Genomic DNA, 16,773 nt, shown 5'->3' with positions numbered 1-16,773 from the left:
CAATCTGTAAAAGAAAATAAAACTTTTATCTTTGGAGGGTTCTTATTAGAACGCTCTATGAACGTGTAGAACCCACTAGCATTATTAGCCTTTAAAATGTAATTATTTATGACAATACATTACATACACTGAGTGTTCAAAACAGGAACACCTGCTCTTTCCAAGACCCTTTGACTGACAAAGAACCTTTCTCTTCCAAAAAGGGTTCTTCTAATTGAAACCTATCCCTCTGCAAAGAACGCCTTTGGAACCCTTTTTTCTAAGAGTGTATACGTCACTAAATAATTTGAATCCTTCACCTGACATTTAATCATAGTAAAAATTCCCTATCTTAGGTCAGTTAAGATCACCACTTTATTTTAAGAATGTGAAATGTCAGAATAATAGTAGAGAGAATGATTTATTTCAGTTTTTATTTCTTTCATCACATTCCCAGTGGGTGAGAAGTTTACATGCACTCAATTATTATTTGGTAGCATTGCCTTTAAATTGTTTAACTTGGGTCAAATCTTTTGGGTAGCCTTCCACAAGCTTCCCACAATAAGTTGGGTGAATTTTGGCTCATTGCTCCTGACAGAGCAGGTGTAACTGGGATTGAGGTCAGGGCTTTGTGATGGCCACTCCAATACCTTGACTTTGTTGTCCTTGAGCCATTTTGCCACAACTTTGGAAGTATGCTTGGGGTCATTGTGCATTTAGAAGACACATTTGCCACCAAGCTTTTACTTCCTGACTGATGTCTTGAGATGTTGTTTCAATATATCCACATAATTTTCATTCCTCATGCTGCAATCTAGTTTGTGAAGTGCACCAGTCCCTCCTGCAGCAAAGCACCCCCACAACATGATGCTGCCACACCCGTGCTTCATTGTTGGGATGGTGTTCTTCGGCTTGCAAGCCTCCCCCTTTTTCCTCCAAACATAACGATGGTCTTTATGGCCAAACAGTTCTATTTTTGTTTCATCAGAGGACATTTCTTCAAAAATACGACCTTTGTCCCCATGTGCAGTTGCAAACCATAGTCTGGCCTTTTTATGGTGGTTTTGGAGCAGTGATTTCTTCCTTGATGAGCGGCCTTTCAGGTTATGTCGATATAGGACTTATTTTACTGTGGATATAAATACTTTTGTACCTGTTTCCTCCAGCATGTTCACAGGGTCCTTTGCTGTTGTTCTGGGATTGATTTGCACTTTTCACACCAAAGTACGTTCATCTCTAGGAGACAGAACACGTTTCCTTCCTGAGCGGTATGATGGCTGCGTGGTCCCATGGTGTTTATACTTGCATATTATTGTTTGTACAGATTAACTCCCAAGGATGAACCAGACTTGTGGAGGTCTTTTTTTCCCTGAGGTCTTGGCTGATTTCTTTACATTTTCCCATGATGTCAAGCAAAGAGGCACTGAGTTTTAAGGTAGGCCTTGAAATACATCCACAGGTACACCTCCAATTGACTCAAATTATGTCAATTAGCCTATCAGAAGCTTCTAAAGCCATGACAATTTTCTTAGTGTATGTAAACTTCTGACCCACTGGAATTGTGATATAGTGAATTATAAGTGAAATAATCTGTCGGTAAACAATTGTTGGAAAAATGACTTGTGTCATGCACAAAGTAGATGTCCTAACCGACTTGCCAAAACTATAGTTTGTTAACAAGAAATTTGTTGAGTGGTTGAAAAACTAGTTTTAATGACTCCAACCTAAGTGTATGTAAACTTCTGACTTCAACTGTAGCCACAGTATAGGTGAAGTGACTTAGAACTAGAAACCTGAAGTGGCATGAAGGGTAACAGGAATGAAGGAGTGTCAATTTACAAGCCAGATGTACCTACAATAGCTAGCTTGATGGAGAGTTACCACAGGGAAGGATATGTGTCATAGAACTATAAATCTGAAGCAGAGGGAATGAAGGGTGTGTGGAGAGTTACTTAAGCAATGATGATCATTAACAGGATGACTTGTCAAACCATACATCAGTGGAGAATAACTATTCATACAAGCTTTCATTGTGAGACGTGCATAACAGACAGCATTCTCTAATCACAGGAATACTTATATGAAGGAATCCATTTCGATTTCCCTAAATGGCAGGTGACTCACACCATGCTTAGATACTGCCAACATTGAGTAATTATTAAAGTGAAAGTGAAAATTCAGTTAGAGGCACAGTGGCACTGCATACACAATACACAGGTAACTGCCAAAATAATGGAAACATAAAGTGTCATAATAAGGCGTTGGGCCACCACGAGCCAGCTTCAATGTGCCTTGGCATAGATTCCACAAGTGTCTGGAATTCTTTTGGAGGGATGCGACACCATTCTTCCAAGAGAAATTCCATCATTTGTTGATGTGGTGGAAAACGCTGTCTCAGGCGCAGATCCAGAATCAAATCAAATTGTATTTGTCACATGCGCCGAATGCAACAGGTGTAGTAGACCTTACAGTGAAATCCTTATTTACAGGCCCTAACCAACAATGCAGTTCACATTTTTTTTGTAAATAAAATTACGAAAAATAACAAATAATTGAAGAGCAGCAGTAAAAATAACAATAGCGAGGTTATATACAGGGGTTACCGGTACAGAGTCAATGTGCGGGGGCACCGGTGTCGAGGTAATTGAGGTAATATTTACATGTAGGTAGAGTTATTAAAGTTACTACGCATAGATAATAACAGAGAGTAGCAGCAGTGTAAAAGGGGGGAGTAATGCAAATAGTCTGGGTAGCCATTTGATTAGATGTTCAGGAGTCTTATGGCTTGGGGGTAGAAGCTGTTTAGAAGCCTCTTGGACCTAGACTTGGCATTCCTGTACCACTTGCCATGCGGTAGCAGAGAGATCAGTCTTTTACAAGGGTGGCTGGAGTCTTTGAAACATTTTAGGGCCTTCCTTTGATACTGCCTCGTATAGAGGTCCTGGATGACAGGAAGCTTGTTCCCAGTGATGTACTGGCCGTACGCACTACCCTCTGAAGGGCCTTGCGGTCGGAGGCCGAGCAGTTGCCATACCAGTCAGTGATGCAACCATGCTCTCTATGGTGGAGCTGTAGAACCTTTTGAGGATCTGAGGACCCATGCCAAATCTTTTCAGACTCCTGAGGGGGAATAGGATTTGTCGTGCCCTCTTCACGACTGTCTTGGTGTGTTTGGATCATTCTAGTTTGTTGTTGATGTGGACACCGAGGAACTTGAAGCTCTCAACCTGCTCTACTACAGCCCCGTCGATGAGAATGGGTGCGTGCTCTGTCCTCCTTTTCCTATAGTCCACAATCATCTCCTTAGTCTTGGTTACGTTGAGGGATAGGTTGTTATTCTGGCACCACAAGGCCAGGTCTCTGACCTCCTCCCTATAGGCTGTCTCGTCGTTGTCGGTGATCAGGCCTACCAGGCCTAAACTTAATGATGATGTTTGAGTCTGTACTGTTAGCTTTGTCAAAAGTCCCAGTGCAGTGTCTGTCCATGTTCACAACCAGCACCTGATATATTGCCTGTACATGTCACAGAGGCAGGTAGGCAAGCAGAGAGAGAGAGACAGGCAGGTAGGCACTAGAAAGGCGGGTAGGCAGGCACGTAGGCCTAAGGTTGTTGGATTCATGCCTGGCCGTGCAGTCATGAGTGAACAGGGAGTACAGGAGGGGACTGAGCACACACCCCTGAAAGGCCCCCTAATATATTAAGTGTGTATGTTATCCTGTGTTATCATTTAGTTACCTAGTAAATGCATAATTAAACCAATTTGTGTAGTACTGAATCATAAGTAAGGCTGGGTTTTTTTCAGATGCAGGAGGTTACGACTGTTAAGTATGATGATATGATAAGAGGTTATGATCAATACGTTGACTGTTTTTTGGATGTGATAGGTAACGACCTTTTGAGTTTAATTTGGGATATGGTAAGTCTTTAAACAACCGGTCTCGTGGTGCCCCAAATCTCTAATGAGTTAATTGTTCCATGATTAATTTAATCGGGTAACAACTAAACATAGTTAGTTGAGTCGATAAATAACAGTCATCAGATTAATGAAAGTAAAGTCACGACACCAAGCACACTGCAAAAACCCGACAGCACTTCTTTACCATGGCATTTTTTATTAATCACAATAGAAATGGAAAGAGAATCGGATGAATAGGTAGTTCTGAGCGATTAGTGCTTTTTGAGGTCGGTTGCGGTTTCAATTATTTAAATGCATTATGAAATAATGAGATTACAATTATTTCAGTATTTAATGGAAATTCCAAAGCCAAAAATAGTAAACATTCAATTGCAAAAACAGTGAAAAAATGTAATTCTCTGTCAGGTCCACATAGAAAAATGGTAAATTACTGTGAAATAATACAATATTTCAGTTGTGTATATTACTTTGTTTCATTTTATGACTTTATAATTTTTCATTCTTTAAAGTCAGCATCTCATCTCTGCTCAGGCAGTAGCAGCCAGCCAACCAGCCAGCCAGCCAGCCAGTCAGACAACCATCTAATGTTATCTCTATCTCTGATCATAATGTAGTTCTTCTTCTTCTTTGGTATTATGGGGGTCCGCAAACAAATATTATAGATGCATGCCGCCACCTACTGTATTGGCCGTGTACCTGTAGTATGAATTCATTACACTTTGTGAAAAAATTGGCCAACCAACTAACCCTGCACCCATTAAAACCTCACCACTATTCCACTACTTTGGACCTATCTGATCCTACTCCAGGCCAGCAGCCTGGGAGGACAGGACACTATAATTCAAAACATCTTCTAACTATTCTGCAATAAAATCTCGTACGCCCAAGTACTTCTCTGCAGCTGCCACCACAACATCTATTCTCTGTGATTTACGTTCCATTCCTGCGCTACAATTCACAACCAATGAATGGCAAAAAAACAACCTTACTGAAGGACATGTTATTCCTATCAATATCTATTGGCCTCGGCCTACTCACAGGGATCCTCTTAGGATCTCTCACTCTGGACCCATCTTCCTCTTCTTCTCTTAGCACTGCATCAGCATATGACATCTTCTGTACTACACTGATCCTGGCAACCTCAACCTCCCATTCTCTCAGCAGACACAACTTTTTCCACCGATACTACACAGGAATCACCGTCCTACACACTGCTGCCACATGACCATAATCTTGACAAATAAAACACTGTAATGGATTCGGAACAAAAGCTTTCACGGGACAACTGACACATCCTAACTTGACTTCATCTGGTAAAAAAGACTGCATCAAAACTCAGTAGTACAGATAGTGTCTTCTCTGTTTCACCACATTCGCCACCTGGTCTGCGTCGGACCAAACGGCGGGCGTCACAGACACCGGGAATCTTCAACTTCAGTTGATCATCCTCAACACATTACACCACTCCAGTTATCACTTCTTTCAACGGTGCCCTGCTCCGGATAGGAAAGCAAGTCACAGTTCTTGTCCCAAGCCACGAGGTGTTGAGTGCACGCCCCCTGTGGATGGCAGAAACGATAAACAAAATCTACACGATTCCACTTCGAGTCACTTTCCCCAACCCAACATTACCCAACCTCTTCTCCACCCTACCTGACACCACATATGGATCTGCCAGAAAGCAAAAATTGCACTCCCACTGGGCCAGAATAATCTTTGTCATCATCAGGACGAGGTTCAAATTCTTTACCGCACCTGCCACCACAGTTAATTCATCCTCACTCTCGTTATGTTCACTTTCCTTCTGTCGCTCTTCCAAAAGTTCAGTATGATCTACCACTCCTTTTTTCCTGTCCTCCATCTTCTCCTTCATTAGATCTTCCAGAAGGATTGTGCATTCCACTGTTCCATATTTACTTATAATATGTTCCACTTTCTTCTTTAACCCTACCTCATAGCCACCCCATACTGTCTTTAGTTATCCTATTTAACTAGACTTGCCTGCCTAAGTATGCTGCAGAGCTGACAATAATTGTACTCGTTTTTCAAGGTAGATAAACCATACTTTCACAAGCTGTCTCTATCCCGCTCTTTTGTCATTGTGTTGTGTACATTCCTCTCTCATGCAGAGGCATATGTGGTCTGTGTGTATCTAACCTAACGTAGCAGGCGTGAAAGTGTGTCCATCTCTGTCCGATCCGGAAAAGAACAGACGCATTGGATTTTGGTCATTGTCATTCATTACCACGTTTCTGCACTGAACTAGGTTGAATAGTTGCTTAATGCAAACTACAACTCCCTTCAGCCCCGCGTCCCATATGCAGTTGAAGGCGGAAGTTTACATACACTTAGGTTGGAGTCATTAAAACTCATTTTCAACCACTCCACAAATTTCTTGTTAACAAACTATAGTTTTGGCAAGTCGGTTCGGACATCTACTTTGTGCATGACACAAGTAAGTTTTCCAAAAATTGTTTACCGACAGATTATTAGACTTATAATTCACTGTATCACAATTCCAGTGGGTCAGAAGTTTACATACACTACGTTGACTGTGCCTTTAAACAGCTTGGAAAATTCCAGAAAATGATGTCATGGCATTGGAAGCTTCTGATAGGCTAATTTACATCATTTGAGTCAATTGGAGGTGTACCTGTGGATGTATTTCAAGGCCTACCTTCAAACTCAGTGCTTCTTTGCTTGACATCATGGGAAAATCTTAAGAAATCAGCCAAGACCTCCAAAAAGACCTCCAAAAATTGTCGACCTCCACAAGTCTGGTTCATCCTTGGGAGCAATGTCCAAATGCCTGAAGGTACCATGTTCATCTGTACAAACAATAATACACCAGTATAAACACCACGGGACCACGCAGCCGTCATACCGCTCAGGAAGGAGATGCGTTCTGTCTCCTAGAGATGAACGTACTTTGGTGCGAAAAGTGCAAATCAATCCCAGAACAACAGCAAAGGACCCTGTGAAGATGCTGGAGAAAACAGGTACAAAAGTATCTATGTCCACAGTAAAACGAGTCCTATATCGACATAACCTGAAAGGCCGCTCAACAAGGAAGAAGCCACTGCTCCAAGCCCCCCATAAAAAAGCCAGACTACAGTTTGCAACGGCACATGGGGACAAAGATACTAGAGAAATGTCCTCTGGTCTGATGAAACAAAAATACAACTGTTTGACCATAATGATCGTTATTTTGGGAGGAAAAAGGGAGAGGCTTGCAAGTCGAAGAACACCATCCCAACCGTGAAGCACAGGGGTGTTGTGGGGTGCTTTGCTGCAGGAGGGACTGGTGCACTTCACAAAATAGATGGCATCATGACAAATAAAAATAATGTGGATATATTGAAGCAACATTTTTAAGAGATCAGTCAGGAAGTTAAAGCTTGGTCGCAAATGGGTCTTCCAAAAGGACAATGACCCCAAGCATACTTCCAAAGTTGTGGCAAAATGGCTTAAGGACAACAAAGTCAAGGTATTGGAGTGGCCATCACAAAGCCCTGACTTCAATCCCAAGGAGGCCTACAAATTTGACTCAGTAACACCAGCTCTGTCAGGAGGAATGAGCCCAAATTCACACAACTTATTGTGGGAAGCTGGTGGAAGGCTACCCGAAACGTTTGACCCAAGTTAAACAATTTAAAGGCAATGCTTTTGACCCACTGGGAATGTGCTGAAATAAATATTTCTCTCAACTATTATTCTGACGTTTCACATTCTTAAAATAAAGTGGTGATCCTAACAGACCTAAAACAGGGAATTTTCACTTGGATTAAATATAAGGAAAAACTGAGTTTAATTGTAGTTAGCTAAGGTGTATGTAAACTTCCGACTTCAACTCTAGTTCTTGACTTAATTTCTCTCGTGAATGATTTGATTTCTCTTTAGAAACATGGTGTGTTGGGCTCACAAAAAAAAACTAAATGGAATGGAATTCAAGTAATTGAACTGATGTCTGTCAATTAGTTGTTTAATAACCGGCAAAAATGCAATTTCAGTTAATCGCTCAGCATTACTAATAGGACATCAATAACAATTAACGTTATCAATAGCTTTGAAACACTCGAAACCCGTGCAACACCTTGGGACTCTTCATCATGCCTGATCAGCATTCTGATTCATGGTGAAGTGATGGAAGCAAGGGGTTATGGGTAGGAACAGGAAGTGCGGTAAATAATGTTTATTAAAGAGGAGGATAAGGAGGAAGCCATTTTGTCTGGTGCCTTCAAACTGCATCAGTGCTAGATCATCTGATGCATAGGTTTTTCTTGGATGTAGAGGATATTGCTGACTGTCGTGGAATTTCATGTCAACTCCCCCTGTTAGGAACTTATATAACTTGATGATGTATCATGTTCATGTTCTGAATGTATAGCTAGTTCCATTAGGATTATTTTATTTTGAACTTTATGAATCTGAGCAATTCAGCATAAACAAATTAAAAGAAAGAGGGGTGTAATGTTAACAGATGGGAAGAGAAGTGAGTGGGAATGAGCGAAGTGGCACTTACCACACTTATTTCTATGCTAATATCTGTGTCACATGTCAGTAGACATCCCTGAAGGGAAAAGCATGCAGGTTTCTTTGCGTATTATATTTCTGCCTGTCATACAGAAAACAACCTACACAATATGTTTTTTGTAAACCCACCATAAAGCAACTTTGATATAACTTCCCTAGAGAAATAACATTGCATTAGGTTCAGGAAACACATTCAGAGTGAGTCGAAGAGTACTCCTTGGAGTTAAATTTTTCTCGTCTGTCTTTGGTAGGAGAGAAAGCAGTGATGGCTCAACACTCGACAGTTCTCCAGTATTTTCACTGACAACGTTCCGGGGAGTAGAAGTGTTGATAGAGATAGTGGAAGTTGTTGAGAATATCATTGAAGAATAGGAGAATCTCTGGTGCTTAGTTTCTTTTCTTCAAGGAGTCCCTCTCGAGATCATTTTGTGTTCAAAATGGATTTTCCCAACTGCTGCTAATAAGGAACTTTGGGTTTTTAAGGAAAATGCTCAAGTTGTTGTTTTGTAACACTGTTACCTAAAAATAAACCATCACGTGCTCTCAAACTGCCAAAATAATCAATTTTTCAACCATTTGTCTGTTTAACTGACATTCAAATTCCTCCTTTCCCTCCATCATGTAGCTTTCCTTGGGCAGTTATGCATCATACATAGCTGCACCTGATCTCTCCTACTGCAACTCCAACCCAACATTATATGCAGCGTTCATACAGAGGTGGCAGATAATGACTCCCACCATCTCTAGGGTCTGATTTGTATTCCGGAGGCCTTTCCCATCTCGACGCAGAGGCCAGAGAGCTGGTTTAACATGCCCATAGAGACTACTAGGCACACCAGCCTCCCCACCCCCCATCTGGATGTCTACTACAGGAACCCGTTATGATTCACTACATCACTAAACCTCCCTTCCCAACACACAGCACTGGCAGACAGCCCCATTCCTTCTAGTTAGAGGTACTGCAGTTCATACTAATGGACTGTACTGAGTTGACATGATGTGATTTCTCAATTCCATAGTAAAATAATTATTTTTTACTTTAAAGTAACAAACTATACAACTCTAAGAACATGACTACTTTTAACAATTTCAACTAAGAATTTTACAAAAACACATGTACTCAAAGAGCAGTGCAGATGTAAAGTTGGGTAACAGAATGACAGTAAAATCTCCCTCAGTTTATGAAACCAAAACTCTTAAATATCTACTCCGAATTAAGATTCAAAGATGTCTGCTGAAATAATGGGGTGTCAGCTATGATACGACACCTTCCGTTTGAAAAAATCTATCTTGGTTATTGAACTACAGTAACAGAATTATTGTAACAGAAGAACATCATCTGTCCCTGATCTGTAATATACAGAAATGCAAGATTATGAATGTCATTCTCTTCATGGTGATGTACCTGAATAGGTACACAAAGGTAAAAAATAAAAATAAAAGTATTTTGGATACCATTCTACACACTGGCTATTATTCAAATGAGCTCCGTCCCCAAGCAAGGTCAAAATTGGTTGGATTGGACCAAATCTGTACCAATCATAGACGTCTATTTTTCACAAGTTTAGACATCACAGTACAGCAGAGTATAGTTCAGTACAGTAAAGTACAGTAGAGTAAATTATACTGTGCTCTAGTGTGCTCTACTGTACTGTACAAAACTCTACTGTACAGTACAGTACTGTGTTATACTGAACTATTCTCTCCTCTACATTTCTTTACTGTACTGTGCTGTCCAAACTTGTGAAACAGATGTCTAATTTCAAACATTTTCAACATATATTTTCCCAATTCTATGCTTGGTAACAGATGTAGGATGAAAGATCTTAATTTGAGCCAGTTTGCTATGGCAGGAAAATAATCCTGCAGTAACAGGAAATGTTCATTTTTATGTGGATTATAATTATGGACATTTTGTTGTAGGGGTTAATACATTTTGTTGTTAGAGCAAATCAAGTCTGCCATTTTAATGTGGAAATTACAAACTTTAGAAGCCTTTTTAAATACTGCTGCGCAAAACAAATGGTATACAATACAGAGAGCCATTGTATACAAATGTACAGTACATCTAATCTGTGACTGAACCCTTATGGGTCGTTCCACCTCAAAAAGCACAATAAAGAGAATTCGACACCCACCATCTCAAGATTAGAATTCCTGAAATATAATCTTGTTGAAATACAATTTGATCTCTCGGAAATTAAGCTATTTAGGCCATTTTAATTAATTGGTTTTGTATAATTGTCAATAAATATAGTACCTAATATCCGATTTGGACCCTACTTCTTACTAACAATGAGTAAGACATGAGGAATCCAATAAAAGTATCAAAAGCCAGCCACGGACACCCCACACCCAGCTCAAAGCCCATCCCAACAACCAGTATAGAGTATCATTTCATTATGTCTGACCGGTAGTATGCTGCGGCTTGGAGTATTGCTTTTTTTCTCCCCTTCTTCTCCCCAATTTCGATCTTGTCTCATTGCTGCAACTCCCAATGGGCTCAGGAGGCAAAAGTCGAATCATGCGTCCTCCGATACATGACCCACCAAACACCCATCCGCTTAACCCGGACGCCAGCCTCACCAATGTGTCAGAGGAAACTCTGTTCCCGTGATGCCCGAGGTCTGCCTCCAGGCGCCCGGCCTACCACAAGGAGTTGCTAGAGCACGATGAGCCAAGTAAAGCCCTCCCGTCCAAACACTCTCCTAACCTGGATGGCGCTGGGCCAATTGTGCGCCACCCTATGGGACTCCTGATCACGGCCAGTTGTGATGCGGCCCGGGATTGAATCCGGATCTGTAGTGACGCCTCTAGCACTGCAATGCAGGGAGTATTGCATTTTCATCTTATGTAATGCATTTCCCGTGAACCTGGAATATGTTTTTTTCCCTTGTTCAGAGAAATTAGCCATTGAAGTCACTTGCATTATTTACTATGAGTGTGAAAGTACCAGGTTCTGCCCACTAGATGCCACTGTTCCTACTACTGCAATGCCACTGTTCCTACCACTGCCACATCCTTTAATCCATTTTGCTGTTCTCCTGTGTTGATTAAATGGATACATTTTGCGAAGAAAACCAACAACATTTGCTAATGATGAAAATAAATAGTGTGGTCATCCTCACAATTCAATACAGTCCTCCATGAAAGCAATTCAGTTTGGCTTAATCTGTGTACAGGAAACGGCCACTCTGTGTGTTTATTACCTTCAAGAAAAGGTAGGGATTAGTTAGACCATTCCTGGTAAACAAGCACAATATTAGGCTACATAAGTTGTAATGGTTTCAATGTTATGGTCTCTAATGGTCTTCAATGGTAAAAGTAAAAAACACACACAGTATTTTGCTTTGCAATGGTATTGGATTGGGTTGTTTTAATTGGTAAATGTCAATAATCACACTACATTTAGAGATGTTTATAATAAGTGTATTGTAATACATACCACTGCCATGCAATGGTTTATAATTGAATAATTATTTTAGGGTTGTCTTGTGCTGATTAGTGATTAGGTATTTTTTAGGTTGGTTCGGATTCGGTTGAATTCTAAGAAAATAATTATGGTTTTCGATTTTGGTTTCGATACAATTATTTTTTTTTTACATTAAATGCATCATGCATTATGCGGGTTGAATGCTGTAACAACACAGAATAAAACAATGAATAAAAGTCCCATGATGGTAGTGACTGCCCATTACTGCTCATCCCTTATCAACCATAATTTATTCACGTTACTTTACTGGAATAAAATATTTCAGTTGTTGTGTATATTACATTTGTTTTATTTGATTATTTCATTCCAAGTCATCATCTCATCTCTATAGAGCTGTTACCTATGCTGTCTGTCAAAAAGTAAATAAGACATAATTTTAAGACTGCTGAATACAAACTATCAATCACTTAGATCATGTATTTTCAGGTAGAGTTATCTCACAAAGAAACTGCTCTCTTTCCCTCTAAATCGCGCATTCTTCTAGCAGGCGTAGCAGGCGTAAAATAAACACAAACCGGACAAGTAGGCGCGCAATGGATTATGATCATTGTAGTTAATTAACACGTCTTCTGTGCTAAATGATGTAGAATATTGTCTTGTTGGAAACGCAACTCCCTACTACATCGCACAGTTTGGGCTTGATCTGACTTACATTAACAGAGAAATGTGTACATTGAGCTCACACATTTTTTTTTATTGAACTGACATTGGTCAATTAGTTGTTGAAAAAAATGAAAATAACAGAAATTTCTAAGCACTAGCGTTGTCATAACATTGTAATCACTAGTCCATTTCGCCATCAACCATTTTGGGCTTGTAAGAAAAGTCTTCATGTGAGAATTGAACCATAGGGATGGCCCTCTCAGAATTCTGCCATTTGTTAACTATTCAAGGAGAATTGGTTTGAAGCAGTAGGTTGCTAAGAGAAAGACAAACTGAATTGCTTTCATGGAGGACTGGCTTGACACACAATTTATTTTCATCGTGAGCAAAATCTATTGGTTTTCTACCAATTGTTGCAAAGAAAATGTTGTGATCCATTTAATAAACACAAGACACCATCAAATTTGATAAAGGGCTGTGGAAGTAGCAGGAACAGAGGTATTTATTTGGCGAAACATGGTACTTTCACACTTCAATAGGTTTAGTTTCCCATGGGACACCAGAGGCCAATTGGAGACTGTCTCCGACCCACTTTGTCATGTTGAGTGTGTAACCCACACCATTAGGGGTAGTGTTGTCAGTGTCAATAGCCAACACACACACACACACACACACACACACACAGCTTTAAAGTGCAACCTAATATTTCACTGTGCAACCTGGAGTTTTAATTTGGGTAAGAAAATTATGTATATTTTTTAGTATTCAATTATTATTCTTTAAATAATAATTGTTGTAACGATAAGGCTTCACACTACCGTTGTTTCCCGAGTGCAGATTCGTTAGAGCCATGCTTGCATCATTAATACAATGAAAACGGTGTGTTTCTAGCACAAACACCCATTTTACCAGAGCAATGTCTTTTTCTTCCTGTGAGAGATTGGGGGGGCTGCATTTTACATTCAAAAACTATGTCGCAGGCAGTTCTAAAACTACCCGTGGGCCTCATTGGTTTTACACGTTGTTCAGTCATGTTTGTTAACTCATTAGCTAGCTAGCTAACAAGCTGGTAACTTTACCAGTATATCCAAACATTTTGGGGCACAGAAAGAAAGGAATAGGGATAGCTTCTTCAGGAAATCAATGATCATAACAATGGATGTCTAGCATGTCATCATTACAAACATGACACTCTTAAAGAGCCAGTGTATAATTTTCAATGTAATGTATCTCAATATGAAAATAGTGCTTTTAAAAACCTCAATCTACAAATGACGTTTTAATTTCGCAACAAAGCATCCTTCACTCATGCTGCCAAACATACCCTGACCATCCTACCAATCCTCGACTTTGGCGATGTAATTTACAAAATAGCCTCCAATACCCTACTCAACAAATTGGATGCAGTCTATCACAGTGCCATCTGTTTTGTCACCAAAGCCCCATATACTACCCACCATTGCGACCTGTACGCTCTCGTTGGCTGGCCCTTGCTTCATACTCGTCGCCAAACCCACTGGCTCCAAGTCATCTACAAGACCCTGCTAAGTAAAGTCCCCCCTTATCTCAGCTCGCTGGTCACCATTGCATCACCCACCTGTAGCACGCGCTCCAGCAGGTATATCTCTCTGGTCACCCCCAAAACCAATTATTTCTTTGGCCGTCTCTCCTTCCAGTTCTCTGCTGCCAATGACTGGAACGAACTACAAAAATCTCTGAAACTGGAAACACTTATCTCCCTCACTAGCTTTAAGCACCAGCTGTCAGAGCAGCTCACAGATTACTGCATCTGTACATAGCCCATCTATAATTTAGCCCAAACAACTACCTTTTTCCCTACTGTATTTATTTTATTTATTTATTTATGTTGCTCCTTTGCACCCCATTATTTTTATTTCTACTTTGCACATTCTTCCACTGCAAATCTACCATTCCAGTGTTTTACTTGCTATATTGTATTTACTTTGCCACCATGGTCTTTTTTTTGCCTTTACCTCCCTTATCTCACCTCATTTGCCCACATCGCATATAGACTTGTTTCTACTGTATTACTGACTGTATGTTTGTTTTACTCCATGTGTAACTCTGTGTTGTTGTATGTGTCGAACTGCTTTGCTTTATCTTGGCCAGGTCGCAATTGTAAATGAGAACTTGTTCTCAACTTGCCTACCTGGTTAAATAAAGGTGAAATAAAAATAAATAAATACAAATTTCAATGACAGTTATTCGTGTCAACATTTTAACTTTTTATAATAATGAACCAATGTATTTACAGGGTAACATATTTGTTTCTAGGGCACAACATATATCTTATTCAAATTCATATAGGCTATATCTCAATTGATTTTAAAATCTTATTTTCTGGTGCTCCTAAATTTGATGTTGTGCTTCTAACTTTTTAAAGTTAGGAGCACCAGTGCTAGCCAATTATTATTTTGTAATTTAGAGCCTAGTACATTCATACAAACACCCTCATCGGCCTCTCCTCTCTCGGACCAACCGAGGAGAAGGTACAATATTTCTGTCCTCAGCCCCTCTACTAGCTCTCCTCTTAATCAGTGTAGTGGCCCGTCCACTCCACCCCCACACTGCTCGGCAACAGAAGCCTTGCTCTCTTTTTCACCTGCCTTGATGGGAATCAATAGATAGACTCTGACATTGTTACAAGTAAATAAAGGGATCAGGAGAGTAAAATGACATAAGGGGAGTCTGTATTTATGCAACACATTAAAAGCATCACATCGGCACATGAATCTGGATCAATTGTGCTGAGAGGAATATTTTGACATGGAATTGAGATTGTGTCTGAAGAGGATTTTATTGTCCGTGTTCGTTGTCTCCTTGCAGACCGGGTGGAATGATAGGACTTATAAAACTGGGCAGTTGGGAAGATTAAATGTATCCTGTCCTCCACTTGAACAAACTGCTTCCGAAATGTGTAGCACTCAACCAGCAGAATAACTATTTTGTAATGGCAATACAGAGAGTAAACAGATAATATATTATTCTGAGGATTCAGTATGTTGCAGCTGACTCATTGGATAGATCATCTTGCAGAATTTCTATCAGGATTCAATTCCAGAATTCAGCTGCATTGGTTGTGATGGGTCTCATTTGGATTATCCTTCTCGAGAGGTGACCGTCAGGAGTAGAGATTGAGACTTGACACATTAAGGACAGGGATTGTGTTGGACGGAAAGACTCAGATTGTATCAATTTAAATGTGGGAAATTACCATACTGGCCCAGACTTTGAGAACTCAATAAGATAAACAAATTACATTTCAGTAATAAAAAAATATATATATTCTCTGTCTTATTCTCTTCCAGTGGACTGGCTACTCCTTGTGTGTGATCCAGGAAGAAACAGAACAAATAACACTGGTTTTAGGGGACAGAGCGGAACCAGACACACAGGCCATGACACAAATTTCAAACCCCTGTGTCGACGCAGTGCGCTCGGGGTGAGGTGGTGGGGGATTACATGTCATGATGTCAGTCCTTCTACTCACTATCTATCAGACACAGACAGACAGACAGACAGACAGACAGACAGACAGACAGACAGACAGACAGACAGACAGACAGACAGACAGACAGACAGACAGACAGACAGACAGACAGACAGACAGACAGACAGACAGACAGACAGACAGACAGACAGACAGACAGACAGACAGACAGACAGACAGACAGACAGACAGACAGACAGACAGACAGACAGACAGACAGACAGACAGACAGACAGACAGACAGACAGACAGACAGACAGACAGACAGACAGACAGACAGACAGACAGACAGACAGACAGACAGACAGACAGACAGACAGACAGACAGACAGACAGACAGACAGACAGACAGACAGACAGACAGACAGACAGACAGACAGACAGACAGACAGACAGACAGACAGACAGACAGACAGACAGACAGACAGACAGACAGACAGACAGACAGACAGACAGACAGACAGACAGACAGACAGACAGACAGACAGACAGACAGACAGACAGACAGACAGACAGACAGACAGACAGACAGACAGACAGACAGACAGACAGACAGACAGACAGACAGACAGACAGACAGACAGACAGACAGACAGACAGACAGACAGACAGACAGACAGACAGACAGACAGACAGACAGACAGACAGACAGACAGACAGACAGACAGACAGACAGACAGACAGACAGACAGACAGACAGACAGACAGACAGACAGACAGACAGACAGACAGACAGA

At 40.6% G+C, this 16,773-nt stretch overlaps 1 protein-coding gene across 3 annotated transcripts in view; it reads right to left on the bottom strand.

Moving 5' to 3' along the window:
* LOC110500285 (chemokine-like protein TAFA-5) overlaps window positions 1-16,773 on the bottom strand; it is a 159,556-nt gene that overhangs the window by 55,205 nt on the left and 87,578 nt on the right. Inside the window, exon 3 of one of the 3 annotated variants that reach the window (XM_036957699.1) lies at window positions 4,095-5,455. The exons of the other annotated variants lie outside the window; for them this stretch is intronic. Within the exon in view, the coding sequence (XP_036813594.1) occupies window positions 5,412-5,455 (44 nt within the window). The 3' untranslated portion in view covers window positions 4,095-5,411. Of the gene's footprint in view, window positions 1-4,094; window positions 5,456-16,773 lie in introns of those variants that run through there. 3 annotated transcript variants of the gene reach the window in all.

Source organism: Oncorhynchus mykiss, chromosome 21, assembly GCF_013265735.2.
Source record: "Oncorhynchus mykiss isolate Arlee chromosome 21, USDA_OmykA_1.1, whole genome shotgun sequence".
NCBI classification, from domain to species: Eukaryota; Metazoa; Chordata; class Actinopteri; order Salmoniformes; family Salmonidae; genus Oncorhynchus; species Oncorhynchus mykiss.
Note: the sequence above shows the minus strand (reverse complement) of the source record. Positions and strands in the feature narration are given on the sequence as shown.